This window comes from Sciurus vulgaris (genome assembly GCF_902686455.1).
Source record: "Sciurus vulgaris genome assembly, chromosome: 5".
In the NCBI taxonomy this organism is placed as follows: domain Eukaryota; kingdom Metazoa; phylum Chordata; class Mammalia; order Rodentia; family Sciuridae; genus Sciurus; species Sciurus vulgaris.
The window spans coordinates 5219804-5245815 of NC_136465.1; the positions used below are offsets into that span (position 1 = coordinate 5219804).

At 46.4% G+C, this 26012-nt stretch overlaps 1 protein-coding gene across 1 annotated transcript in view; it reads left to right on the forward strand.

The window, feature by feature from the left end:
• Positions 1-24028: 24028 nt before the first annotated feature.
• AGPAT5 (1-acylglycerol-3-phosphate O-acyltransferase 5) overlaps positions 24029-26012 on the forward strand; it is a 51124-nt gene continuing 49140 nt past the window's right edge. The window contains 1 exon segment of the mRNA XM_079141824.1: positions 24029-24382. Within this exon segment, the coding sequence (XP_078997950.1) occupies positions 24164-24382 (219 nt within the window). The 5' untranslated portion in view covers positions 24029-24163.

Consider the following 26012-nt stretch of genomic DNA (forward strand, 5'->3'; position numbering starts at 1 on the left):
GGGTTAAGTCTCCAGACCCTGGAGGAGTCCAAACGAAGATCTCTAAGAGGCTTCTGGAAAGAGCATTACAAAAAAGCATCATTTTTATGCCAGGTTTAATAGCGAGGTAATTCTAAATAATATAAATATTGAATGCTAAGTGCGTCATCTACAAATAAACACCAAAAAACCCTCAAAACCCATTTGCCGTTCCCAATTGAGAAATCTGAAGATGAGTGCTGTGTTTTGTTTGGGATTCAGGCCTCAGTTTCCCACTATGTCAAGGCCACTGAACCTCTATGGAAGGTCACCACAGGGGAACCCATGAAACAACTCCCTTTGCTGGCAGTTCGTCTCCCAGTTGGGGCTCCAGCTTGCGGATCCTTTCTGTTTCTGCGGAACACGGTGCATGAGTTGCCGGTCTGCTTAGAGGGTCTTACCTTTCTCTGCCTGACCTCACGTCTGACCATGTTCCCTAGTCAGTCCCTCGAGGCCCGCAGATGCACAGCCTCCTCAGAGGTTCCTCCTCTGGTGCGTGCTTGCCATCAGCCTGTTGGGCTTGGTGTGCCACGGAGTCCACTCGCACCTCCACACCAGGACTGGCCATCACTACCAGTGACCATGTAGATCGACTCAAAAACAGTCATGTAGTCTTATCTGAGCACACAACAGAGTCTTATCACAAAGATGCTTAAGCACCATGCATGGTCAAATTTCACATAAAACTGGGGGCACAGCTTCATTATTGCTTTGGTTGTGCTGTTCAATCACTTTGATCCGAGCTATGTTAAGTGAAGTGATTCCTTTGAGGATTCTGCCAAAGTGGCCGCCAGGGTAGAAGGCATGGAAACTCCATCCAGCGTGAACCAAGACTCGGGGGATGGGGCGGAGTGAGGCCAAGGATGGGAGGCAGCTAGCTGGATCGCTTGCTTTTTTTGTCGTGATTCCAGCGCAGTGGATTTCAGCCCTGGCTGCCGATTGATGTCATCTGAGGAGACGCCCACCCACAGTGATGTGCCTGGGACCCCAGTCCCAGAGACTCACTGGGACCCCAGATATACTCCTAGGAGGGTCACCATTCAGGTGTCTTTTATTCATGGCATGAAAACTGAATGACCTTTCAGAAGAGACTGAAAATGACCATAAATATGCACTCATTTGACCGTGTGAGTACCTGGGTATGTCAGGAAGGGGCAGGAAGTGAGGCCTCAGGCCGTGGGAGAGCTCTGTGCTTCTGTGCCTGTGGACAACTTAGTCCGCTCCCCTCCACCTGAAGAATGCTGCCAAGTTTACTCAGAGGCACTAGGCAACCTGCAGAGGGAGCATGGGAGGCATCCCGGCCCTGGGCCAGGCCTCACTGCGGTGGGCTGGGGGACCATGTGACAGTGTCCTGAGGAACTGCCTGTGGGGAGAAGGGTCTGCTTAGGACACGCCCACCCCGTCCTCATTCCCATCCACGGTCTGTCACGGAAATAGAAAAATGACATAGGCCCTGCATTGACCAGCCTCCCAGCTGGGGGCTGTGGCCCTGGGGCCAGCACTGAGCACAGGTGAGGTCCAGGAGAAAGGCAGGCTGCCCTGGGACCTGGACTCGAGGACCCGCAGCCCTGCCCTGCCAGTCCTCATCCTGTCTCGACGGCACCTCCAGTTCTGAGCCTTTCTTGTCGACAAGCAGAACCCAGCTGTTATCAGGAACCCCACCACCACTGACCCCAGCCCGGCAGGATCAGGCAAAGTCCAGCAGACCTGGGCAACCAAGATTCACAGACAAGGCACCCAGAGGTAGCGTCCTGATCCACACTGGTGAGCAGCCTGGGCAGGCACCAGTCTCCGGGCTGTGTGCTGAAGATTTGATCCCTTCCAAGGATGGAGTCGTCACTCAGACCCCAGCTTCCAGGAGGGCCAAGTGGACCCTATGAGCCGCCATTGCTCATAGGTCTCAGGCTTCCTAAGGCCTTCAAGGGAGCCCGCAGCCCCTGAGTTTGAGTTCCCTTCAGAGGACTCTTGGGTTGTTCTTTGTTTTAGTTTTTGGTTTTTGTTTTGGTGGGAGAGTAGGATCGTAGATAGTTTCTACAGGCTCGGGACCAGTTAAGTGGGATGATGAAGACCCAGAGTTTGGTGCAGCCCAGGGAGGGGCAGCGGCAAGGGAGTGAAGCCACGTAAGAGCTGGGGGCCCTCCAGAGCATCCAGCCAGCCTTCCATTCAGAGGAGGAAGAGACTTGGAGGGGCTGAGCGATCATCCAGGACTCTAGCAGTGCTGGGGAGGAATCGGGCGAGGACTCCGGGTTCTTCTGCTTCGTGGGGCACGCTGCTTTCCCAGGGAGACTGTGGCACTTCAACAGGAGAGGACCAGGCTGAGGAGGAGGTTGCAGGGTGCACAGACACACCACTGCGACTGCAGGAAAGGGGCGCTTCACGTGCTGCTGGCACAGGGGCAGAGGAAGGACCCTGCGTCAGCGGTGGCCTAAGACAGCTTGTGAATGAGGGACAAGTGGATGCCTACGCGGCCAGTGCTCGGCTGTCGGAAGAAGCAATGGCTGGCATGTTGGAGGGAAGAGAAGCTCCTAAGTTTTATCCCCCTCTTAAAAGGCACGAAGGTGTCAGGTGAGATGCATGAGGAGGCTTTCGCTGCATTCCCATGGCAGGGCCGAATTTAAAGAGGAAGAAGAACTGTAGGGCAGCCGTGGAAAGGTGTGTTTTGCATGCACAACTGCCTCGTCCTGACGGCTCTTTCTAAACTGACTGGCACAGGGCAGCCGGGCCTGCAAATCCTTAGTCCTGTCTCATACTGTCACTGAAACAGAACTTTCCCCTCGGTTGGAAGAGCCTGGTTCTTAACACATTAACATCTCAGTGAGGCCACCTGACCATCTCTGAAGACCCTCCTGAGGCCACTGCCCCACCAGCTCCCACAAGCTACTCTCACAAGCTCAGAACTTGTTACAGCAATGGCCTTCTCACCGGCGCTGTTTTGCCTCCCTTTTCTCCAATTAATAAACAAACACAACCCAATTCCTCTGGTGGATCGATGTATTCCGTGCTCAGAATTGCAAGCTCCGGTCTTGTGCTCAAGGACAGGGCAGAGTCTGCTGTTACGGCCTGCAAAACACTCAGACTGCTATTCCTCAGACGAAGGTTTAGAGGACTGGACTGCCACTGGGAGTTCAGTAACCCGTCCTGGACTCCCTTCTCTTTGTTATGGTTTGGAAGTGAGGCGTTCCCTGAACGCTGTGGCATGAAGGTTCAGAGGAGAAATGATTGGGTTTTGAGAGTCTCTTTTTTGCGTGGGTGGTGCTAGGGATTGAACCCAGGGCCTTGTGGGTACAAGGCAAGCACTCTACCAACGGAACTACACCCCTAGCCCTTGAGAGTCTGAACCTAATCAGTGAATCAATCCCTGATGGGATTAACTGAGTGGTAACTGGAGGTAGGTAGGGTGTGGCTGGCGGAGGGGGGAACTGGGGCGTGACTTTGGGGTATATATATTTGTATCTGGAGAGTGGAGTCTTCCTCTGCTTCCCGGTCACTGTGATGTGAGCTGCTTCCCCACCACCCTCTCCCGCCATGATGTTCAGCCTCACCTTGAGCCCCAAGAAATGGAGCCAGCTTTCTATGGACTAAGACCTCCGAAACTGTGAGCACTCAAATAAACCTCTCCTCCTTTACAGTTGTGCTGGTCGGGTCATTTAGTCACAGCAGCGAAACAGCTGACTAAAACACTCTTCATTCAGATAACCAGCCAGCTTGGAAATGCCGTGACCTGTGCGCTTATTTTACAAATCCACTATCCTTCCCACTCGTTATTAGGAATTCCACATGCCACAGACAAAATCCAATCTGTGGATAACTAGAAAACATAAACCCAAATAAGAATCACTCCATCAGAGAAAACATTGCTCTTTTAAGTTTAAACAAACTAATTTTTTTTTTTTTTTTTGAGTCAAGATGCATTTACTGTAATTTCCAGAATGAGTCTTACAAGTATCTGGTTATCATAAGCACAGAAAGACAGCTTATTAGTTTTAACTGCTGGGTAAAAGCAGGCAGCATTTTCAAAATTTCTGGTTTCACCTTTTAACCCAATGAATAACTATAAATAGATGGTGGGGCCTGGGGTTTCCACGGCTAAGGGCTGCTATAAATAGTTCTCAAAATTTTCCCACTTCATGCTTTCTGAAAGAACATTCTCCACTTCCTTTCTTGGATAACCTCTGGGAATAAAGTGACCACATTCAGAATTTTACTGAGGGAGTTTAACAAAACTTTTAATGAACCTATTAGCAGCTCTAAACATTGTCCCTGCTGAACGCAATGAGAATAAGACGATTTGACAAATTCATGCACTTAATAGATATTTATACCTAAACAGACATTTCAGGAAATGCACGTTTAAAGCCAGCTGCTAATATTTTCTCCCATTTTCCCATGTTACTAGGAATTTTCTTCTAAAACTCTAAGTTAAAAACAGTCATTCCCTGCTCAGTTCTTATTTAACTTCAGTGAAATTTCCTCCCATTTCCCTCAGAACTGAGCTTGATGAGCCACTTTGGTGGCTATTAAATGAATCCAGCCCAGCAACCAGGTGCCCACTGTTGGTCTTTCCTGAAGAACACCCAGAGCACTCTTGTAAAAGGCACCCAGGCCCCTGGCTGGCTGCTCAGTCCAGAGCTCAGTGCCGCCTCCCTCCAGGCAGCTGCCTGCCTTCTAGCAGCCTCTGCTGGTGGCTCCTCACCCCGCAGCAAGCGCCGTACTTGGAAAGGGCAAGGGAATTGAGCTAAGGAGGCTGGCACTAGACACAGACAATGTCAGCGAAGACTCTCTCCCCTTTTACATGAGGTAAGAAGGCAGGGGATAGTAGAAGGGCTATAAAAGGTCTTTAAAGTATTAGTGATTTAAAAAAAAAATTAGTGACCATTTTCTGAACAGATTTAGATTTACAGAAAATATTGAGCAGAAAGCACACCAGTTCTCTTGTGTCCCCTCCAGTGCCCTCTATGCCCCTGTTCTCAGCATCTTGCAGTAGTGTTGGTGTATTTGTTAGTTGATGAGCCAATATTAACATCATCACTAACTCAAGGCCAAGCTGAAGTTACAGTAGGGTCTCTCTTTGGTTTTTACATTCTGTGGGTTTTGACAAATGTGTGATGACATGTACTCAGTGTAACATCATACAAATTAATAGTTTCACTGCCCTAAAAATCCCACCTGTCCGTTTTTCTTCCTCCAGTTCTTGGTAACCACTGGTCTTTTCTCTGTTTCCATGGCTTTGCCTTTTCCAAAATGCCCAGAGTTGGATCCTACTGTTCATAGCCCTTTCAGAGAAGCCTATGCTTCCTCCGTGGTTGGGGATGCTGTCAAGCATTTATGTGCTGACTTGCCCCATGTATATTTTCCTCATTGAGCTGCATGTTAAGATCTTTTGTCCATTTTAAATATGAATTTCTTGTTTCCATACTGCCGGTTTTTAAGTGTCATGTGTATATGCTGTATACTAGGCCTTTATCGGGTAAGTGTTTTGCAAAGGTAGGTTTTTTTTTTTTCCCCTTAAGCAGTGGACACAGCAAGTATCCTAAACACAACCTGCTTTCATTTAATCATTCAACCAGCGTTTACCGTGTATAAGTACAGACACTAGGAGCTGAGAGTACAGGAGAAAGGGTAGTCCTGACCCTTCAGGAGCCCACAATACTGCAGGGAATGTCACCCAAGTATAAGTAGACTGCAGAAAAGAGGACATAAACCTTAAGGACATCACGCCAAGTGTATTAAGCCAATTGCAAAAGCACAGATACTACATAATTCCACATATGAGGTCCCTGTGATGGGGACAGACAGACGTGAGCATGGGGATACAAGGTTAAGGACATGATTCTATGAAATGGGCCCGTTGTGCTGACCCCACAGGCTTTCTTTTCTAAGAAGCAATTTACCTACAGCCCTGACTGGCTTAAGTCAACAGGTTATGTCACATTCCTCAGAAAACTACCTGTTATTTGCTAGAAAGGCAGCTCTCAGAAATGCCAATAAGAAGGACATGAGTCACCCTGAAGTAGGGGAACTTTGTGACCCTAAACACACCAGATCCCAGCACTCAGGGAGATAAGGATAATTCCCCCTAACCATAAAAGCTGTAATAAGAGGTTCCAATTAGAACTGGTCAGCGCAGACCAAAGTGACCTAGAGATGTCACACACAGTGGGGACTTGAAAGATGTCAACCTGCTGTCAGTCAGAAGTCAAGAGCTGCTGAGCATGGTGGCACCTACCTGTAATCCCAGCAGCTTGGGAGGCTGAGGCAGGAGGATCACAAGTTCAAAGCCAGCCTCAGCAAAAGTGAGGTGCTAAGCAACTCAGTGAGACCCTGTCTCTAAATAAAGCATCAATAGGGCTGGATATGGCTGAGTGGTCAAATACCCCTGAGTTCAATTCCCGATACACACACACACACACACACACACACACACACAGAGTCACACGCTATACCTGGGCGAGTCTCTCTGGAAAGTTCCCTAGGACCACCCCCCCACAATAAAACTGGAGGGCAGGAGAGGCATGCCATCCCTCTCCTCTCTGAGAGGACACACCCTCCTCCTTGAGGGTGTCCCCTTTCCCCCTTTCCTGTCCTTTCTAATAAACTCATGGCTGTGTAACTGTGAATGACGTGTCTGAAATCTTTCTGACCTAATTGCAACAATCAGGGCTTGAAGGGGGGCCTTCGCATTGCCTCAGTTTCCCAGAAGGCCCAGCCCTGTAACACTCAGAGTAGTCAAATTCAGAAAGTAGAAAGGGGGCCACCAAGGCGGGGGCAGGGGAGTCAAGAGCTGTTTCATGGGTGCAGAGTTTGGCTTTTGTGAAATTAAAAGAGATCTGGATATTGGCTGTACAGCCAAGTGAATTTACTTCACATGATTGAACTATTCACTTACAATTAATTAGTTAAGAGGGTAAATTTTAAGTTATAAGTATTTTCACAATTTTTAAAAATAAGTTAATTTTTGAAAGTAAGTTTTATGCGAGGTGTGGATAAAATACTATGGAATACAAGTATAGAAGGAATTAAACTTCTACATGATCTAAAATCATCTGAATTGCAGCCATTTTAAATGGGGCAAGATAAAAGTCTCAAACTCAGGGTGCTGTGATCTATTTTTGACAGTGAAAGGATATTATTTGACTTATTAACCAACAGACATTAGAATGAAGATAAAGGAATAAAAACAGGTGAACAAGGATGTAATTTTTGCCATAAATCTGCCCGCGGGCAGGACTCGGAGTGCTGGTCCTCTCTGCTGGAACCCACAGGGGGAGGACTTGAGGGCCACTCCCTTGGGTGCCTGGTTCCTGGGCCCAGAAGGCTTGGGTGGTGGGGCTGGTACCTTGGGGACCCTGGCCAGCTCTGACTCTACGTGACTCTTCATGTGCTCTGTCTACTATGGTGGCTTCAGCGTAGCCAATTAAGGTACAATATCCTAAGACACATACTTTCCATTTCAGAACGGGTTTAGGTCTGCAGAAGCGTGGTATAAAGAGCCCCTACATTCCCGATTTTTAAATTTCCCCAATTTTCAACATTTGTTACAAGTTATGGACCAACACTGATGCATCATTAGTAACGACAGCTGATACTTCATTCAGATTTCCTGAGTTTTTACCCAGCGTCCTTTTTCTGAATTGTTTTTGATGACCTTACAGTTTTGCTGGTCAGGCATTTTACAGACGTCCCTTGATTGGAATTTATCTGATGCTTTCTCCGGACTGGAGAGGAACACGAGTTTTGAGGAGGAGGGCCACTGAGGTGAATTCCCACATGCACCACATCGCAGCCGGCTACCAGCTCTCAGCAAGAGTCACCGCTGCTATTGCTGATACTGACCACCTGGCCTGGGTAGCTCTTGCAGGCTTCTCCCCAGCAAATTGCTCTTCCCCAACATGCCCATTCCTGCACTCTCTTGAAGGAAGTCCTCCTGCACAGCCCTCCTTTGATTTTGATTCACCTTTCCAGATAAGGGCCTCGTTGATTGAACTTTCTTTTTTTTTTTTTTGCAGTGATGGGGATTTGAACCCAGGGCCTTGTGATGCAAGGCATGCGCTCTACCAACTGAGCTATAGCCCCAACTCTGAACTTTCAAACTTGACCCCAGGTGTGTTTTTCCCCCTGTGTCTCCTTCCCAGGGGTATCAGAGCAGGAAAGTGTGACCATCCACAGGGCAATGGAGAGATGGCCCTCTGGGGGCGTCATCTGCTTCCTTGCTAGTTCTCCTGACTGACTCTGGGTCTCTTGTGACTGTGAGACCCCTGTTATTACTGCTATTACTCCCTTTGACCATACACCACCATTTTCCTCTTGATGGATCTGAACAAGTTTTGAGAGTAGAATCGCTCTGAAGCGGTGCGTTTGCTGATAGAACCATGTGCCAGGAAATTTCAATTGGTGAATGTCTCTTTCACAGGGTCCTATAACAATCCGTGGTTCTTTTCTAAAACTTCACATACAGTAAAGCTCTCTCTTTCAAGAGCACCATCCTATGGGTCTTGACAAAAGGGTAGTCATGTTACCACGATCACAATCAAGTCACAGAAAACTTATGTCATCATAGAAATTCCCTGGGGGCCCTCTGTAACCACCTCTTTCCCCACACCTTAATCCCAGCTGTCTGGTGATCTCTGCCCGGTGGTCTGCCTTTTCTAGAATGTCATGGAAACGGAATTGCACCTTGTAGCTGCTTTCACTTAGTGTAGTACATCTGCAGTTCTTCCAGGTCGAAACAAAGTTTAATTTGATGTCATATCTAAGGCCCTTTGCTTAGCCTGATGTCACAAAGATTTTCTTCTGTTTTCTACTAGGAGTTTAATAGCTTTGTAATTAAATTTAGATCCATAACCCATTTTGAATTAATTTTGGTATAAGGTGTGAGACAGAGGTCAAGTTCATTATTTTCAGTGTGGGTATCCAGTTGTTACTACACTGTCATTTTCTTTTGAATATTTACACTTTTGTTTTAAAAAAAATCATTGACCCATATCAGTGTGGGTCTATCTCTGGACTGTTCTGTTCCACTGATCACTGTTCATTCTTTTGTCAAAACTCCTGGTCTGGATTACTGTATCTTTATAGTAAATCTTGAAATCAGGTACTATGGGTCTTCAAATTTTGTTCTTTTAATTTAAAATTTATTTTGGCTGCTACAGTTCCTTTTCCTTTACATGAAGTATTCAGAATTGACTTATTACTTTAAGCTGCTATTACAGGATACCTTAGGCTGGGGAGAAATTTATTTCTCACAGTTCTGGAGACTTGGAAGTCCAAGATCAAGGTGTCAATGGAGTTCCTGTCTGGTGAAGTCTTACTCTGTGCTTCACTCTTGCTGGGTCCTCACAGGCTGGAAGGAGCTGATACCTGCTTCATGGCTCGTTCATGAGGTGGCTGACCCCATTTAGGACCTGACTGATCACCACCTTCAGGTCCCACTCCAGTGCTTCAGTGCTATCACATGGTGTTTAAGTTTTAACAAACAAATTTGGGGAGGCTATATTCAGATCACAGCATGTAACTGCATACACCAGTTTCTTTTTTTGATGCTACATTATTTACTTTCAACCATCATACACATTTTCAAGTAGTTAAAAGGAGAGAAATATCCTATTATATTTATCATTTCTCTTGTTCTTCCTCATCCCAGGCATTCCAAGTTACCCATAGCCTGGAGAATTTCCTTAGCATTTCTTTTAGAGTAGGTACACTGCCTCAAATTCTTTAAAATTTTTTTCATTCAAAAATGCATTTTGACGGGTTATAAAATCAACTTATAAAAATCAACAGCTTTCCTATATACCAACAATGAATCTGCTGAGAAAGAAATCAGTATTATCAAAAGCCTCAAACAAACAAAAAAGTCTAGGAATAAAACTAACCAAGGATGTGAAAGACCTCTATGATGAGGTCTACACCATTGAAGAAAGTAATAAAAGAAAACTTCAGAAGATGAAAAGACCTCCCATATTCATGGATAGGCAGAAGTACTATCAAATGGCCGTACTATCAAAAGTGCTACAGATTCAATACAAACGCCCTCAAAATACCAATGACATTCTTCACAGAACTAGGAAAAACAAACCAAAATAAAACAAAAAACAGTCCTAAAATTCATTTGGAAGAAAAAAGGACCCAGAATAGCCAAGCAATTCTGAGTCAAAAAAGCAATGCTGGAAGTATCACAATGTGAGAAATAGTAAGTTAAGTGATCCACTTTTCAGAATATAGTGTTTAGCCTTAATTGGATCCACTTGTAGTCATTTTAATTAGAGTCCACTCCAATTTTAAAATTAGCTAATTGAGTAGAGCCCCGAGCTCCTCCAATTAGGGTAAAGGGCAGTGCAGCCCTGGGATAGAAGCAGGTGGACTGACTGCCAAGGTGTGCTTGCTAGCCAGATACCCTCTGGGGGCACACCCTTCTGCAGAAATGCAATTTTTGCCCTGCCCACCCACTTTTGAGCATGTTTGTGATTTCTTGCAGCACCTTGGTATTTCTAACAACAATACCTGACTTGGAATTATGCTACAGAGTTACAGTAACAAAACCCACATAGTACTGGCATAAAAACAGACACATAGACCCTATGGTACAGAATAGAAGACACAGACAAACCCATACAGACATAGTCATCTGACCCTTGACAAAGGTGCCAAAAACATACACTGGAGAAAGGACAGCCTTTTTAACAAATATTGCTGGAACAACTGGTTATCCATATGTAGACAATGAAACTAGACCCTTATCTCTCACCCTGCACAAACATCTACTTGAAATGGATCAAAGACCTCAGAATTAGACCAAAAACTATGCAACTCCTAGAATAAAACATAGTCAACAATCCGGCATATAAGCATAGGACCCCTAAAGTTCAGGAAATAATGACAAGAATTAATAAATGGGATAACATCAATTTCAAAAGCTTCTGCACAACAAAAAACAATTAGGAATATGAAGAGAATCTACAGAATGGGAGAAAATCTCTGCTAGCTACTCTATCTAGAATATATAAAGAACTAAAAACACACCAAAAAAAAAAAAATTAAACAGACATTTCTCAAAAGAAAAAATACAAATGGCCAAGAAATATATGAAAACAATGTTTAACATCATTAGCAATTAGGGAAATGCAAATCAGAACTATACTGAGATTTTATCTCACCCAATCAGAATGGTGGTCATAAAAATACAATAATGAATGCTTGAGAGAATGTGGAGAAAAAAGAACACTCTTATACTTTTGATGGGATTGTAAATTAGTATAAGCACTGTGGAAATCAATATGGAGTTTCCTCAAAAGACTAGGCCTGGTACCACCGTATGACCCAGCTATTCCATTCCTGGCAATTTATCCTAAAGAATCAAGGTCATCATGCTATTGTCTGATACATGCATACCCATGTTTATAGCAGCACAATTCACAATAGCCAAGCTGTGGAACCTGTAGGTGAATGGATAAAGAAAATGTGGTACATATACACAATAGAGTTTCATTCAGCCATAAAGAAAAATGAAATTATGGTTTATAGAAAAATGGATGGAACTAGAGACCATCATGTTAAGTGAAATAAGTCACACTCAGAAGCTCAAAGGTCACATGTTTTCCCTCATATGTAGAAGCTAGAGAGGAGAAAGGGAAAGAAAGGTGGGGGTGGGGATCTCAGGAAAACGGAAAGGAGGTCAGTACCGGAAAGGACCAGGAGGTGGGCGGTGAGAGGGAGGGGCGAGTGCTGGGAAGTGATACCGGCCGAATTGTACTGTTACATTGTACGCACGTATGAGTAAGTAACATAAATCCCATCTTTAGGTACAACCGTAATGCACCAATAAAAAATGTGGAAAGAAAAAAGAAGAAAAAGGATTAAACTTTAAAAATCGTAAGAAGGAAAAAAATGCATTTTGAGTCAGACATGGTGATGCACACCTGTAATCCCAGTGACTCGGGACGCGGAGGCAGGAGGATCACAAGTTCCATGCCAGCCTCAGCAACTTTGTGAGACTCTGACTCAAAATAAAATATAAAAGGGCCAGGGATGTAGCTCAGGTGTAGCGCACCCCTCGGTGGAATCCCCAGACCCCAGGGCCCCTGCCACACACACACACATACACTTTGTCTCCGTTTCTGAAGGACGTTTTTGTTTGTATTTGCGGTGCTGAGGATTGAACCCAGAGCGTCTTGCACGCGAGGTAAACGCTGTACAACTGAGCTACATCCCCAGCCCTAAACGACACTTGTGATGCACACAGAATTTTTGAATGACAGGCTTTTCTTGCAGGGGGGAGTAGTTTGCTGGTTTTTCTTTCACTGCTTAAAACATGTTCCACTGTCTTTGGCCTCTGTGCTCTGTGAGAGATCTTGCCGTTTTCCTGCTCTGTCTGTGATCTGTTTGCACCTGACTTCGCTCCGCACCTCTCCTCTTCCTCCTTTGCTGTCCCATCCCTCTCCCCGTGCCTTTTACAGTTCCATTACACTGTTTCTTGCCAGCTTTCTTCAAGTTTATCCTGATTCAGATTCAATGAGGTTACCGTTTTCCCAAAATGTGTTAGATTTTAAGCATGCCATGATTTTTCAAATAATGCCATTGTTTTCTCCTCCAGGCCTCCAGCAACATGAATGTGAGACTTCAAGACTGCCCCAGAGATCCATAAGGCTCTGCTCATTTTGCTTTCAATCTTTGCTCTTTCCTCACCTCAAACTGGGTAATTTCTGTTGATCATTTTTTAGTGTCTGACATCTCCATTCTGCTGTGAATTTTGATGTTTTCACATTGTTGTGTTTTTCAGTTCTAGAATGTCCTTTTTTTTGTAGTTTCTGTTTCTCTGTTGAAAATGTATGTCTTTTCATTTATTTCAAACATGGCTGAAGTAGTGCTTGAAGGCTGCTAGTTTCCACATCTGGGCCACCACGTGACTCCCGCTTGTTGGGGTTTTCCCCTGGAGGAGTGGTCATCTGGTTCTGTGGGTCATTCTTCCTCCAAGCTCAGATGTCCAGACTCTTCCGCTGACCCTCTGGTCCTGTGTATAATGCAGACTCTTCTTGTCGGTCTTCACACTTCCCAACTCTTAAGTTCCTCCTTGGGTGCTCTTTCCTATCTCTGTTGGGTTCTCGAGACTGCTGTCTTCCTGGCCTGTTCTGTGCATTCTCAGCTCGGGATGGAAGACGCCCAGATACCATGAGAGGAAGCCCTTCTTCAACCCAGTTCTCTTTGGGATTTGGATTCCTTCACATCTTCTGACTCCCAGGCCCCTTTTGCAGTTCCTTTGACCATGATGACAGATTTCTTTTGGAATTTTACCTGTGTCCCCACTGGCACTGTATAACCTCTGCAAGGTGATCTGGTTTCATAAGGTTGGGCTAAGACAGAAAATGATTACTCTGAAGACTGGGGCAGGAAGATCCCAAGTTCAAGGCCAGCCCCAGCAACTTACCAAGGATGAAATAAAGAAAGGGTCCGGGGATGAAGCTAAGTGGTAAAGCACTTGCCCAGGAAGCACAGGACTCTGGGTTTAATCTCCATGTTGCAAAAAGAGAGAGAAGAGTCCGGAGAGAGAATGAAGGAAGGAGGGAGGGAGGAAATAAATGTATCGTCATTTTCAAACCTTTCTTCCTCTTCCCAGCTGCCTGCTATGGTGTACCTTTCAGGGTCTTCAGGAGCATTTGTGATACAGTTGTGCTGGGTGAAAGAGTTAGGCCTTAACATGTTTGCTGGATGATGAAAGTCTGGTCTCTCCCTCTGGGGGCCACTGGCTCCCTGAAGCCCAGGGTCACGTCTCTCTGCCCCAGTGTGATGTCACTGGCACATGGTGCCTCCAGTGTGGTCGATAGAGAGGTCAAAACAATTGTTGAATTATTTGTTTTGGCCAAACAAGGATGAACAACAAAATATTAGGAAGAAAAATGAACCAAAAGCATGTGGAGCAACTCTAAGTGTGAGGTGATACTGTGAGAGGGACATGACTTTTGCTCAAGGCTTGAGATCAACGGCAGAACTGCAGACACATCCGGGTGTTGAAAGATTTAAATGGAAGGAGGTTCCCCCGCCCCGCATTTGTAATATTAACTAATAAATAAAGCTCTTGGCAGAGAGGATAAGTCTGAAAGTACCGTGCTATTCAGAAAACAATAGAAATTGGCACGATTTTCAAAAGAGGGAAAAAAATCATTGAAAAAATTAAGGCTTTAAACTTTAAGAACAAAAATAGCACTAATGTGTGGTGAAGAAATAAAGGAAACGAGGAAGTACGTGGATCCCGATAAGTAATAGGCGGTGTGGGGCTGGCACCCCGGAGGTGGCAGGAGCTGCTTAGAGTGCAGGCGCCGGTCCACAGGAGCCGTCAGGAGGGCGCGAGGAGCTGATAATGAAATGGTCACAGGCCATTTCACACCTGCAGCCTGTGGGCAGAGGGGCGGGACAGAGGAAGAGGCTGTGGACATCTCTTGGCAGAGGAGAGGGGAATCACTTGCAGGGGTCCTCCAGCAGCAGGAGCCTGAGTGGCGGCAGGTAGCCTTCACATGTCCTTGGTCTGTCTCCAGCGGGATGGCTTGCTTTACGGAAACGAGAGGAACAGAGCAACCTTGGCTCCAAACTCATCTTTCAACAGAAAAGAATGACCTGCTTAAATGATGGAAATCATTAGTTACAGATAGGAGAATGATGCTGTTGAATCTTAGCAGTCTTGTTATTGTTATTGTTATTGCAGAACTTTTGATTTATAAGAATAGATGTTTGAAAAACAAAGGGATTTTTCTTTTTCTTTTTTTCTTTCTCAGTCCTTGGGATTGAACCCAAGTTCTCACTCATGCTAGGCAAGCCTCTACCACTGAGCCACACCCCAGCCCTTTTTATTTTTTTACTTTAAGGCAGGGTCTTGCTAGGTTGCCCAAGCTGGCCTTAAACTTGTGATGCCCTGCTTCAGCCTCCTGAGTGGCTGAGATCACGTGTGTGTGCTGCCTCACCTGGCTAACAAGGTGATTCTAACAATTAAAGCATGAAAGTCCTTGAATACCAAATATAACAACACTGTCAAGTATGAAGAGAAATGTTGAAAATAATGTTAGACTATAACTAAAAGCTAACAGAGCAGGGGAAAGTGGAACTTTTTTTTTTTTTTTTTTTTTTTTTTTTTTTAGTCTCTTTAAAAAGGCAAATTCGAGTCAAATGCCATATGGTATTTTGCACCAGATCCTGGACAATTCCTAGCAAATGTTGTTAGATCAGATACCTGGCCTCAGTGTACAGGCATGACTGTCCCTCGGGGTGCCTGCCTAGCACCTGCTGCAGGGCAAGCTGGGGGCCAGACTGTGAAAGCCCTTGTGTGCACAAGGTGAGAGGACTTCAGCCATACAAAAGAGGAGTCACTGTGGTTTTGGAGGGAAAGGAGTAAGGTCAGACTTGTTCTAGAAAGGCGACACTGGCAGGTAAGCTGGAGGTGAGCTATGTCTCCAGCACTAGGTTCCCTGTGAGAGGAGGGGGACTCCACCTGCTTCTGGGCGCCAAGATTAGAGAAACGAGTGCATCCAAAGGCATCTATTTATAAAGGAACCGGCGCCTGCCACCCAGATGGGTAATGCAGGACAGGAGCTCATAGATTATGAGCACACAGGAAGATGAACTGACTTCCAGTTTTTTGGCACCAAACTCAGGGGATTCAGGAGGAATGGGATTGTGGTTGTAGGTAGTGGTGGTGGCATATTCTGCTAAGAATATTTAAAATTCTTGTAGAATGTGCAGGCTTGGATGTCAGGTAGGCAGATTTAAAAAAAAAAATGTCAGCACCTCAAAAGAAGTAATCTGTAGATTGTTTCATCTTCAGACATGGCAGCAGCCAAGCCCACAGATGGAAGTGGACTCACTCAGAACACCTGGGTGCAGAAATGGCCTAGACAGCGTAGCCAGAGCATTTCAGTCCTCAAGGACTGCTCACAGAGAGACTTGGAAATACTACACAGAGGACAGTGCTCTGGGCTGAGAATATGAAGAAGAGGAGGGACAGCTTCAAGGCATGCTCCCAGGCAAGGGGAACAGCAGGCATTTCAGCCCCCCAGTAGCGACGCAGTCCTGTTGTGGATGGGCCTGGGGTGCTGAGGGTGGGGAGGAGCCACTGCCCTGCCTGGGACAGGGGAGAAGGTGGGTGAGGTCCATCAGGCTTCCACAGGGAGAAAACCTGAGCCAAGTCCCAGGGATACATTGCAGAGAAGGGGCTTTCTAGCCCTTTTAGAAAACAGAGAGTAGCTTGCACGGAGCAGCTAGAACAGAAGGTGGCAGGCAGGGGAATGTAGAAAGGCAGGCTGAGTAGAGCCGGTCTTGTCCTGAGGACTTCGTCTTGGCCAGGACTGTTCTGGTGTGAAGCACTCAAGCCTATTCAAGTGCATCAGGGGAAAGGGAGCTCATGGTAAAGAGTCCAGGAACCCCGCAGAACAGCTGCACCACTGGAGATGGTGGCGGCTACCCCTTTTGCTTTTCTGTTCCTCCAAGCACAGGGGCTATGACATGCTGCATTTTTCTCCCTACAAGTTCACTTATTCCCGCCCTCCATGCAGCCGCGTGCGAGTGGTTTGGGTTTCCATGGCACTGATCATGACTGCGGCTCTCTATTTCTATGCCCAGGGCTGAGTTCTGTGTGGCCGTCACCTGCCTCTACAGCCAGCGTCTGGGGCGGAGGAGCAGTTCCTAGTACAGCTTCTCCTGCAGCTCTGCTCACTCAGCAGTCCTCTGGGGGAACACTCCAGGGAGGGGGCTGGACTGGGAAAGTGTCCCATAGGCTTCTAGATAGTGGCAGCAAGCCAGGGTAGTAAATGTCTCCCAGAAAAACACACGGCACATCTTCCTGAAGTGCACGGATCCTCTTGAAGTTATTCAACAAGTCTTTATTGACCTGTTACTTGCTGGGCAGTAGTCCAGGTTATAGAAATGTAGCAAAACCAAAATTAAGTCCCTCTTTTCTAGAAGTCTATACCCTACTGAGGACACAGATTTTTAAACACATATGCCACACAGAAATGAATATAATATGATATAAAGCATGATAAGGTGATTATGTAGGTACTATTTACCTACAAAAAACAAATACCTAGAACAAGTTTAAAAAAGTTAACAGTTTCTTTCTTTCTAATGTTAGCAAGTCTGCGGCAGGAAGTGCAGCGTCAGCGATGCTCCATTCCTTTTGTCTCACTCTCCTCTGGGTGTGCCTGCCAGCATGGCTGCTGGAGCTGCACCATCACATATGCATGCCCAACAAGAAAGACAAGGGTGCAGACACAACCCGTTGCCACACAGGCCACTCTCTTTTGCATTTTATTGGCTAGTCAAATCACCAAGCTGCAGGAGAAGCTGGGAAGAACAGTCTTCAATTTAAGCAGCCATGCGCTGGGGTAAGTTAGGGATCCAGTTACAGAAGGGGAAAGCCAGCAGCCTCTGTTACAGGAGTAATGACACAAAGGGGCCCGTGCCATTTAGGATGGTCAGGGGTAGATTTTTATACACTGGAACAGACACCGGGAAAGAAATGAGGAGCAAACATGTCCATATTTGGGGGAGGAACATTCCGGAAATAGGGAAGTTCCCTTCTGCTTGATGAACTGAAAGGACAAGAGGTCAGGATGGTCAGCTCTCCAGAAGGACCTCCAGAGCAACCTAACAACAAGCAAAACCAAACTGACCACTCACTGTAGTGAGGAAGTCTTGCCTGCAAAAGTCTTAAAAGGGTTTGAGGGATGTCCAGAAGGCACTTACGGGAGTGGGGTCCAGATTTGAGCAGCTTTACAGAAAATCTAGCTGGGTTTGGACAAATGCCTGGTGGACACTGCCAGGCCAGGGGCTCTGCAAGTCTGTTGCACAAAAGGTTTTTTGAGGAACACCTGTGGAGACCCACATCCTTCCTGGGCTGCTAGGGCTGGCAAAATGGAGTCACACACAGGGTGGCTTAACACAACTGCTGCCTGCTGTCTTTGAGTCAGAGGGAGTGGAAGTTTGCAAGTTAGCTGTGGGCAGATGTGCTCCTTCTGCGCCTGAGGGAGCCTCTGTCCTTGACCTCTCCTTGGCTTGCAGATGACTGTGTCTTCTCCCCACGTCTCCTGTCATCTCACACTTGCAAGTCTGTGTCCAAATGTCCCCTTCCTAAAAAGATCAGAGTCTATCCTAATGACCTCATTTTACCTTGGTACCTCCAGGCGGGGTCAGGCTGCACTGTCCAGGGCAGTAGGATTTTTTCATGTGAATTTGGGGAAGCATGATTCAACCTGACAGTAGTGTGTAGAGGGTCCAGTGTGGGGTGAGTGGAGGGCAAGGTGGAATCATGGAGACTGGTATGGAGGTGATTCACTGTGTAAGGCCCCCAAAAAGGAAACCCCAACTCTGTCCCATGGATCGACAGCAACCCCAATCAACCGCAGGAGGCGTCACTTGATGCAAACCGCAAGAGGTGTTTATTCCAGCGCGCTGGGACCCGACTCATGACTCATGCAGGAGTCGTCCTGAGCAAAAAATCTTGTAGGTTTATAAAGGCAGAGACCACACATCGGGAGGGGTCGCACATGAAAGGGAAAAGGGGAACAAAGCTGCCGGGAAATTTCAAAGGGGGTCTGGGTTTGCTGATAACATACAACATGTTTCACAATGTTTTACAACAGGGTGTAGATTTTGGTATCTTAACTGCCTGAATACTATCTTGCTCCAATTACTCTTTTACTCTCTGTTTGGGGCTGTTTCCTGGAACAGCTTTAAGGGCTTTGTTCCCGTCACTGGGAGGGAGACCTTAGGGAGTTGAGATAAAATAGACAGCTTAAAAAATGTCCATTCTTTCAACTGCACAGGTCAGAGATGACAGTACCTCCTGTGAGCATGGTCACCTCCAAGTGGAGAGGGTGTGGATTCTGGATGTGAAACCAATGGAATTTACTGCTGGACTGAACACAGGATGGGAAGAGCTGAGATGGACGATGAGGTCTGCAGGCCCTGGAGAGCAGGGTTGCTTCCGAGCTCCTTCCCGCCCTGGGTCGTTCCCATCGTTCTTCAGCTGGCAAGTCTCATCTTGGTCCTTGCATGGATTGCTTTCTCTCATCATTTTAACTTAAATGTCCCTCTTCAGAGAGGCATTTCCTGGCCTTGTAATTTAAGGATTGCCACTCCTTAACATCAGCCTACTTAATCATTAGTTGCCCTAAGTACTGTCTTGTACTTGCAGCTTTCATCACTGACATCCAAGTCCCAATGAAACGGGGACCTCGGCTGCCTGTTGACAGCTATATTACCTGACTAGACCCAGGCTGGTGGCACCTGGTAAGGGCTCAGTGGTTAATGAGGAAGTGAACGAATGACTTCGTGTCTGTGTGGGCACCAGCAGGTGAGGAACAGGGGCGCTTACAGAAGAACCTTTTGGTTTCTAGCCTTGATGGCTGGGTGGATAATAAAAGGAACACTTACCGCAAAGAGTGGTTAATAAAGATCCATTTGCTCATGTACCTTGCAGGTGACTTAATTCACCAGCTTGAGGATCTCATCAGAGGTTTCTTGTCTTCTGCTATGTTCTGGATGTCAGCTTTGTTCAAAAACAGACTTCCCATACCATGCACTTACTAATTCTTTTAAAAATAATGGGGCCAGGTGTGGTGGCGCATATCTGTTATCCTGGCAACTAGGGAGGCTGAGGCAGGAGGGATGCAAGTTCAAAGCCAGCCTCAGCAACCCGTTGAGGCCCTAAGCAACTTAGCAAAACTCTGTCTCAAAATTTAAAAAAGTGGGTTGGGAATGCGGCTCAGTGGTTAAGTGCCCCTGGGTTCAACCCCCAGTACCAAGGAAAAAAACCTAAAAACCATTATGTGTAGACTACATTTTTACTTAACAAAATTAACTATATTTTCAAACCAAAACATTTAGTAAGAAGGGTGGCACTGTTTTGTTTCTACCCATCTCCTTAGCCTCGGGTGCAAATGAATACACCTGGATTCTAGATGTTCCACTCTGTCTACTTTCAGATTGGTGTTTGGTTGAAGTGTTTGAACAGCCTTTTCAGAAAATGGAACCATTTTCATTTCATAGTACACTAAAAGTCAGGAACTGTAGCATTTATAGATTTTGAGACTACATTAATGAAATTTTCATACTGTTACATTAAAATTCACTGATCTAGCTGGGAACGGTGGCACACACAGGTAACCACAGTGGCTTGGGAGGCTGAGGAAATAGGATCGAAAATTCAAAACCAGTCTCAGTATCTTAGTGAGGCCCTAAGCAACTCATCAAGACCATCTCTAAATAAAATATAAAAAAGGGCTGGGACGTGGCTCAGTGGTTAAGTGCCCTCACTATCAAAAAAATCCAGTCATCTATCACATATGTGTAAAGAACCACTTACCCAAATGTTGTAAATGTCATGTGTCAAGTATTTAGAAAACCTTCACTGAGTTACACAGATCTAAATGCCAACACATTTCATCATACAATACTGAAAAATCACAATGATTACTATTATCACATATCTTATCAAAAAAGTTCTAGTGGACTGGGTGTGGTGGTACACACCTGTAAATCCCATCTACACAGGAGGCTAAGGCAAGAGGATACCAAGTTCAAGGCCAGCCTTAGCAATTCAGCCAGACCCCCTGCAAACTTAGCAAGACCTTGACTCAAAATTAAAAATATTTCAGGAATGTAGCTTGTAGTTCAGTGATAAAGCACCCCTGGATTCTATCCCTAGTGCCCCACCCCCCCAAAAAAATTCAAGTGATGGGAAAGTGTCAAATTCATGGGAGCAAATATGTTTTCCGAAATTCAAATATTCACTTGAAAATTTTATTGCAGTATTATCTATTGTTTTCCTTAAACAATATTGTTTTGTTTCGTTCATTTTTGAGAAAATGTCTGTCAGAACAAGCACAGTTTATCTGCTAGATATTCCTTCAAATAAAAATGACATTCCATGAAAAGAGTGGCTAGTTCAGCCTGCCCTAGAGGCTTCTTCCTCCAGAGCTCCTGTTCTTCAGCAGGCATTCACCAGCACGTCCCGCACACCTCATTTAGCCACGGGAATGCTGCAAGATCTGTGGCCAGGGGCTGGGATCTACTGACCTAATGTTTGCAACTACTTCTTCAAGGATATTATCTAGTGAAATGTGTCTTTGGTTTCTTACCCCGAGACTGTGGTGTCGAATGGGGTGGCACTAGAATAGTTTGGGGTCACTGTAGTTTACCCACTATGGCTCTTGCATCACCACTGCAAATTCAGCACGGTGAAAAAGTAAATGGCATTTTGTGTCACTGCAAAAATACTCTGTACCTTAGGCCACCTGAGAGCACCTTGGGGAGCTTGAGAGGTTCAGGGTCCATGCTTGGGAAAAAAAAACCCACTGCACTAGACTGATCCTGGCCCCCTCAGGAGGGCAGGGTCAACTTCCTCCCAAAGCAGGTTAGTGCCTATCCACATGAGAGCCTGGGGGTCTCAGGAGGGGAACCAAGGCATTGAACTGCTAACCCTCTACTGCATAAACTAGAGAAACACACAGCTGCAACCTCAGGGTAAGAAAACGGGCTGTAGAGGAGAGGCTTTTAGTCAATATTCAAAACAGGTTACTGTTTAAATCTTTTAGAACAAGAATGTCTTCTTGATTTACTTGTATAAATGGAAAAATAAAAGCTTGAGTGGAAACTGGCCAGAAGCCCCAGGAATAAAGGGGAATTGGAGTTTTCACTGTTAACCCAGGTGCCCAGCAGCCTGTGGCAGTCAGCATGCTCTTCAACAAGCACTGTTCTGAAAGAGTTAAGGAAAGATGAGGCGGGTGGCACTGTAATGTGGCTCTTAGTGAGCAGACCAAAGGTATCCTAGTTCAAGATCCTTCCATTCTTTCACACTGAGACCCGAAGCTTCCAAGTGTACTGGTTTCAGATAGCACCCTTCTGTTACCACCTAGAGTGCCAATTTACAATTCGCCTGAGGGCCACAGGTTTCCGGTAAATTCAACTCTGGTGTTCCCCAAGGCCTCAGCCTGCTGAGGCCTAGATCCCCCAGGCAGAATGCTCTGCTTCACTTTGTCAGGTGGCTCTGTGGGTAACAATATCTCCTGAGAATCAATACTTAGGATTACTGACCTTAGCACCATCCCAGGTAAAATTTTCTCCATCTCAAGACTATAAAACTAGTATGCTATATTTTCATAGTATATTTATGTTTTAATTCATATTTTTGGAATTAAATCCCATCTGGCTCTTATTTTGGTGTAGGTTTGCAAGTATCCTTGAGAATACAGAGATGTAGTCAAAAATAGTTGTCAGATGCTCAGCCTTCCTGACCGCTGTACCTGAGCCAAGTCCCGGAGGTCAGAACTGCACTTGAAATGGCCCCTCTCCCACCCAGAGCACTCCAAATGATACTGTATGGCACCTCCCTCAGATAGCAAGAAAGAATAACCTTGAGGACAAGAGATAGTCTGATTTTTTTAAAATTATGGCTGCACTGAAGTGCATTTTGATACATTTTCTTACTTGCAAGTTCTTATCAGATTTTGACATACTATGATTAAACTGTGTATCCTAACAAAGTTAGTGCTTGGATGCAGAAGAAACTTTGATACTCATAACTCTGATGATATGCTTTGATCAATGCCTTTGATGTTTAAAAGCATATTCCACCAAGATAGAATCTTGTAGGAGAGGCAGAATAAAAAGCATTATTCAGGAGAAAAATTCAGTGCAAACTTTCCAACTGGTAAAAGGCTTCAGGATATTTAAAATGTATCAGGGTAGGTACAAATTCACTATGGTACTAACGACCCGCTGTGTTCATTTAAGGTTTTTGTAGTCACTTTATTTTCAAAACGGTACTTATAACTCATCAGAATCTATTTCCTTTGCAACTAAATTTAGGACTTAAAAAAAAAAAAAAAAAAACCTTTTACATGTCAACTTAAGAATGTGTTAGGGGAATACATAGCATTCTTTCAGTAAGCATTCAATTTGTTTCTTTTTTTGTTTTGAAGTTTGTCCCACTGTGGGCACTTTCTCAGCTACAGGCTTTAAATACTACACCCCAAAACACGAGGTTTCAAATTAAAAACGGGGGGGGGGGGGGACCGAAACAAGTCAAATACCAAGGCCCCGGGGGAAGTGAAGCAAGAGTGAATTTCGAAAAGGTCTAATCAAATCAACTGTTGGAAACATCCTGTTCGGTACGCGCAAACATGTCATTATCATCATTCCGGTGATGCAAGAAAAAGGAGCCTAACTCTGCAACACGCGCGCAACCCTCGCTAAGGCCTGGCCTTGGTAGACCACGGGGCGGAAGGCGTCCTGCCACTTGTCCGTGCTGGGACTGCTGACAGCGCTCAAAACACCCACTGTCACCACTCGAACTGCGTCTCGTTGACCTTCCCACGGTGAGCTGGACAGACGTTCGAGGCCCCCACAAGGTCCGGCGCGTGCCCGGGGCTCCCCAAACGCACGCGCGTCTCGCCGCCTTGCTCTTCCAGGGGCTCGCAGGCATGAGGGCTCGTTCCAGGCAGCCCGAGGGACGCTCAGCCCGGCGGGGCGCAGGTCCACCGAAGGGCAGACAGACGCCTGCCCCTACTCCGGCCCGCACCCACCTTCTCTCGGGTGCCCCGAGTCAGCGCCTCCCTTGGCACATCCGCAGCTAGACCCAGATGGGGAGCATGCGCAGTGGCGAGAACCCGTCCACGGCGCACCGGGCGGCAGTTTCAGCTCAACCGTCCGCAGGAATTGGCCAATCGGAGGGCGTGTTTCCAGGCGGAGGCCCGCCCCCCAGCGGAGACCATGGTGACGGGTGGCCAATAGGGAGCAGTGTTATTGCCGCGGAGCCCCGCCCCCGGCAGGGGACCTGGTGACGGGCGAGGGTCATGGGGTGTCAGCGCTCCTGAGCGGCGAGCCCCACAGGGCCACGCGTCCCCTCGTGCTGCGACCAGGAGCAGCGCGCCGCACGCACTGCCCGCACTGCCCGCCCGCGCCCCGGCGGCGGCGCGGCCCATGCGGCTGGGGACGAAGGCCTGGAGCGGGTGGCGGGCTCGGCGTCTCGGCGGCCGGGGCCTGGGAGGTGAGGGGGCGGCGGCGCGCCCGGCCCCGCGCCGTGATTGGCCGCGCGCCGGCCGCGGCTGAGGCCCGGCGCCGGGCGGGGAGGGCAGGCGGAGCCCGCGGCCGCCGAGCCGGGAAGATGCTGCTGTCCCTGGTGCTCCACACCTACTCCATGCGCTACCTGCTGCCGGGCGTCGTGCTCCTGGGCTCGGCGCCCACCTACGTGCTGGCCTGGGGGGTCTGGCGGCTGCTGTCCGCCTTCCTGCCCGCCCGTTTCTACCAGGCGGTGGACGACCGGCTGTACTGGGTCTACCAGAGCATGGTGCTCTTCTTCTTCGAGAACTACACCGGGGTGCAGGTGAGCCCCTCCGCGCCCGCGGCGCCTCCGCGTCCACCCGAGCCCCGACCCCGGGGGTTTCAGAGCGTTCCGGCCTGCTTGGCAGGTCCAGCCCAAGAACACGTGCTAGCACCGGTCCTCCCACCGTGGGGGAAGTTTCTCGTTTTCACTTTGAGGTTCCTCGCAGGTCCTCGGAGTCTTTCAGAAGCGGTAGTAACGTCGTTCCGAGGCTGCAAGTGCAATCCTCCGCCCCTGCCAGCGTCCCCGCCCCCTGCCCCGGACTGGTGTTGCTTTCTGTCTTGGTGCCTGGCACTGTAGGTGAGATGAATGAACACTTTAAGTAGGGCAAGCCTTGGGCTGTTTTTTGGCATTTCATCCAAGAAGGTGGTAAGGTCGGAACAGGATCCGTTTGCACTCAGAAGTGCGTATTTAAAAGGAGCTCTTGCAACTGATGTTACCATTTGGAGGATAAATAAAACTGTCTTGCGTTCTTCCCCTGTACAAAGGAGAGCTGGGCGAGGAAATTGATACATTGTTACAATAGAAGCCCTATGGCATGTAGATACAGGTCTTTCCAACTTTGACTAGGTTTAAATGTGTGTCTGATCTTTTGTCGGATTGCTTTCTCCCTGTTATTGTTTCTTTATAGAGAGTGTAATGTAGATTAAACTTGAAAAACAAAAGTAGAAGGTCTTAACAACATTAGTTATTTGAAGTCTCATAAAAATGTGATTTTTTTTTCTCTCCCAGTTTCAAAGAAGAGCTTGATTCTTGGTTATTCCGAATGCACTATTAGCCTCCTCCACCCCGTCCCTCCTTGAGGTTGGGTGGGGACACCAGTACCGGATCATTTTTAGTCTTATTGCCTTTCTTTTTTTTTTCCATTTAGAGCAGCTGTTTTCATCCTGTGGTCAGGTGTTACTACATTGGATTTGCAGTTGAACTATTGATTCCTTACTGAGTTTGCTGCGCTTGGAGATTATTTGTGAGCAAGGAAACTAGGAAAGGCCAGGGCCTCCACTTAAATCATCATCTTTTAAGTGTTTCCTGGGAAAGAAAGAAAAATCACTGTTCCAGATCATGGTTTCCTGGCAAGTGACTTTTAGAGTGGATCTCATTTAAGATTTTCACAAATTAAGGGTGATCTGTTCGCCCCATGCACTCTTACTTCACTAAGTTAGTTTAAAAGTGTGGTTTTTATCTTGGTTAAGTTTTTAATTTCACATCATGTGACAACTAAGAACATGTCACTCACTTCTTGGAAAATTTATTCTACCTGTAGTGGGTTGTTTTACTTTTGTCTAAAAAATAGTGTGTTCTATGTAGTGTAATGTAGAATATGCCTTTGGAGTTGTTTGTGTTTAACAATTGTAAAACTTTATAGTAGTTCTGAATTTCTGAAATTACACACCTTACTTTGTATATTGCTGACTAAAATGTGCAATTCTTGATTTCCTAGCAAGTGGTTTTAAAAACATTTAATTTACTGATTTTTCCCTGTTATTTCTAGTAAAAGAGTCCAATATCCATTCATAATCGTCATGTATTTGTGAAAGGGTGTCTGCTGATCCTTAAATATAACTCAGAATTTTACTTAATGAGTGTCCCTTGATAAAAGCTTGTCAGGGATACTAAATGCAATTGCTCACTG